The sequence below is a fragment of the Corticium candelabrum genome, chromosome 17 (genome assembly GCF_963422355.1).
Source record: "Corticium candelabrum chromosome 17, ooCorCand1.1, whole genome shotgun sequence".
Classification (NCBI taxonomy): domain Eukaryota; kingdom Metazoa; phylum Porifera; class Homoscleromorpha; order Homosclerophorida; family Plakinidae; genus Corticium; species Corticium candelabrum.
In genome coordinates, this window is record NC_085101.1 from 5,277,960 (window position 1) to 5,281,459 (window position 3,500).

At 34.6% G+C, this 3,500-nt stretch overlaps 1 protein-coding gene across 1 annotated transcript in view; it reads right to left on the reverse strand.

The window, feature by feature from the left end:
* Positions 1-3,500, reverse strand: part of LOC134192900 (phospholipid-transporting ATPase ABCA1-like) — a gene marked incomplete at its 3' end in the record, with an annotated part of 22,819 nt that overhangs the window by 17,499 nt on the left and 1,820 nt on the right. Inside the window, exons 2-3 of the mRNA XM_062661655.1 lie at positions 2,838-2,931; positions 1-428 (exon numbers count right to left, since the gene is read on the reverse strand). The exon at positions 1-428 is cut by the window's left edge and continues 162 nt beyond it. Of these exons, the coding sequence (XP_062517639.1) occupies positions 1-428; positions 2,838-2,931 (522 nt within the window). The remainder of the gene's footprint in view (positions 429-2,837; positions 2,932-3,500) is intronic.

The following is a 3,500-nucleotide window of genomic DNA, read 5'->3' on the forward strand; positions in this document are numbered from 1 at the left end:
CACATCAGCATCAGCCGACGAAAAATTCAGTCGATGAACAAGAAAGTCTCTCAGTTCACTCGGATCGTTCGCTATTCGATCCAACGTTAAGCCACTTGAGTCACTCACCACAGGCAACCCCACATATTGTATAGCCTTCTGTGGATCATCAGATTTTGACAACATATCGTTCAACATTGCTATGTCACTCTGCACGAGTTGTGCGTCGTGCTGGATGCGAGTGAGCCTCGTTATGTCGATCGTGGGATCTTGCAGCATCAGAGTCACATTGTGTAGTAAAGCTGTGATGGCAGGATTGAAGTCATAGAAGCCGTAGGTGTCGTTGATGTTGCCTTCTTTGAAGACCATGTTTGCTACTGGATCGCAGACTGCGCCTTGTAGGAATGGAGTGAGACCGGCGGAAGGCATTCCGCGTGGAATGTACGTTCCTAGAGAGAGATTTTGTATTGGGTATATGTAGGGGAGTCTGTGGATAAACTGGGAGGGAAATAGGCGGACGGATGAAGAGACAACCAGGAAAGGAAAGAAACAAATAGGCAAATGCATAATGTAAACTAGTAAATAAACAAATGGACAACACACATAAACACAAACTAGTAAACAAACAAACAAACATATGCACAACAAATACGAATGATTATACAAACAAATAAACAAACACACAAACACACAAACTAGTAAACAAACAAATGCACAAACAAATGCACAACAAATATGAACAATCATACAAGCAAATGGACAAACACACAAACACACAAACTAGTAAACAAACAAGCAAACAAACAATGCACAACAAATATGGACAATCATACAAGCAAATGGACAAACACACAAACACACAAACTAGTAAACAAACAAACAAACACACAAACGTGTAAACAAACAACTCAAACAATCACAGTAACAAATGGACAAACACATAAACACACAAACTAGTAAACAAACAAACACACAAACTAGTAAACAAACAAACAAAAAAACAAATTGTAAACAAACAACTCAAACAATCACAGTCACAAATGGACAAACACAAACACACACTAGTAAACAAACAAACAAACAAATGTACAACAAATATGGACAATCATACAAGCAAATAGACAAACACATAAACACACAAACTAGTAAGCAAACAAAGTAGTAAACACACAAACTAGTAAACAAACAAACAAAAAAACTGTAAACAAACAACAACTCAAACAATCACAGTCACAAATGGACAACACACAAACACACACTTGTAAACAAAAAACAAAACAAATGCACAACAAATATGGACAATCATACAAGCAAATGGACAAATACATAAACACACAAACTAGTAAACAAACAAACAAGCAAACACACAAACTTGTAAACAAACAACTCAAACAATCACAGTAACAAATGGACAAACACACAAACACACAAACTAGTAAACAAACAAACAAACATGCACAACAAATATGGACAATCAAACAAGCAAATGGACAAACACATAAACACACAAACTAGTAAACAAACAAACAAACACACAAACACACAAACTAGTAAACAAACAAACAAATGCACAACAAATATGAACAAACACACAAACACACAAACTAGTAAACAGACAAACAAATAAATGCACAACAAATATGGACAAACACACAAACACACAAACTAGTAAACAAACAAACAACAACTCAAACAATCACACAAACAAATGGACAAATACATAAAAACAAAAACTTGTACACAAACAAACACAAACTCAAGCAATTACACAAACTAATGGACAAACACATAAACAGACAGACACAGATGACCACAACAGACAAAATAACTGAAAAATAGCACACAAACAAACAAATGCACAACCAACTTACACAATTATGCAAACAAATGGACAAACACAAACACACAACACACAAGCTTGTAAACAAACTAACAGACAACAAACTTAAACAATCGCACAAACAAATGGACAAACACATAAACACAAAATTTGTAAACAAACAAACACAATCATGCAGAATGGACAAACACACAAACACACAAACTTATAAACAAACAAACAAGCTCAGACAATCACAAAAAATGGACAAACACACAAACACACAAACTTGTAAACAAACAACAAGCTCAAACAGTCACAGAAAATGGACAAACACACAAACAAATAAACTTATAAACAAACAAACTCAAACAATGACACAAATAAATGGACAAACACATAAATAAACAGACACAGATGACCACACACATAGCAAACAGACAAACAACAGACAAACAACAGACAAATAACCGAGAAACAGTAAACAAACAAACAAATTTACAACCAACAAACACAATCATGCAAACAAATGGACAAACACACAACACACAACCTTGTAAACAAACAAACAACAAGCTCAAACAATTACACAAACAAATGAACAAACACATAAACACAAAACTTGTAAACAAACAAACAAATGCACAACAAACAAACAAACACAATCATGCAAAATGGACAAACACACAAACACACAAACTTATAAACAAACAAACTCAAACAATCACACAAACAAATGGACAAACACATAAACAAACAGACACAGATGACCACACACACACACAGCAAACAGACAAACGACAGACAAATAACCGAGAAACAGTACACAAACAAACAAACAAATGCACAACCAACAAACACAATCATGCAAACAAATGAACAAACACACAAACACACAAACTTATAAACAAACTCAAACAATTACACAAACAAATGGACAAACACATAAACAGACAGACACAGACGACTACACATAGCAAACAGACAAAACCAATACAAACAAATCATTATAAAACTCTTCAATATGAAGCCAGCGTACTCTCGGATTGATTGATGGGTCCACGACTCTGCCGAATAATCATCACAATAATCATCAAAACCAGAGGCCACACGATCTCGACGGCCACAATAAGCTAAACACAACACTCTTACTCCATACTATTACACCAATCAACGTACTATGATACAGCAATGAACGGGAAGCAGAGAGACCGAGAAAATGCACAAGCAAAATATAGAAAAATGACAACTTTGTCATTGGCACTGATGATAGTCACTGTAAGGTATTGAAATTACAGTTTACTGTGATTAAATAAAATGTTAGTAAGAACAAGAAATCATCGAGTTATTGTAATTCTCATTGTGTATGCTGTAATTAGCCATTGAATTCAACTATCAAGTTGTAAATTAATTACTTTAATTTGTTGTTTTAAATGATTAATATTAATTTTATAATTATATTGATATTAATTAATTAAAATAACAAATTTAATATGTATATACACATTAATATCAATATGTATAGACATGTAGCTTCGGTATTCCAGATTGCTTTCTGCACGTGATGGGAGGAGAGATTGCCAGAAGCTGCTTGCTGCCAGCCAACCACAAACGATTGGGAGAGACTAGAAAATGAGTAACTTGACTGAATCCGGTAGGGAGAAAGGCAGACACCATGACCTTGTACTAAAATCGCTTAGCA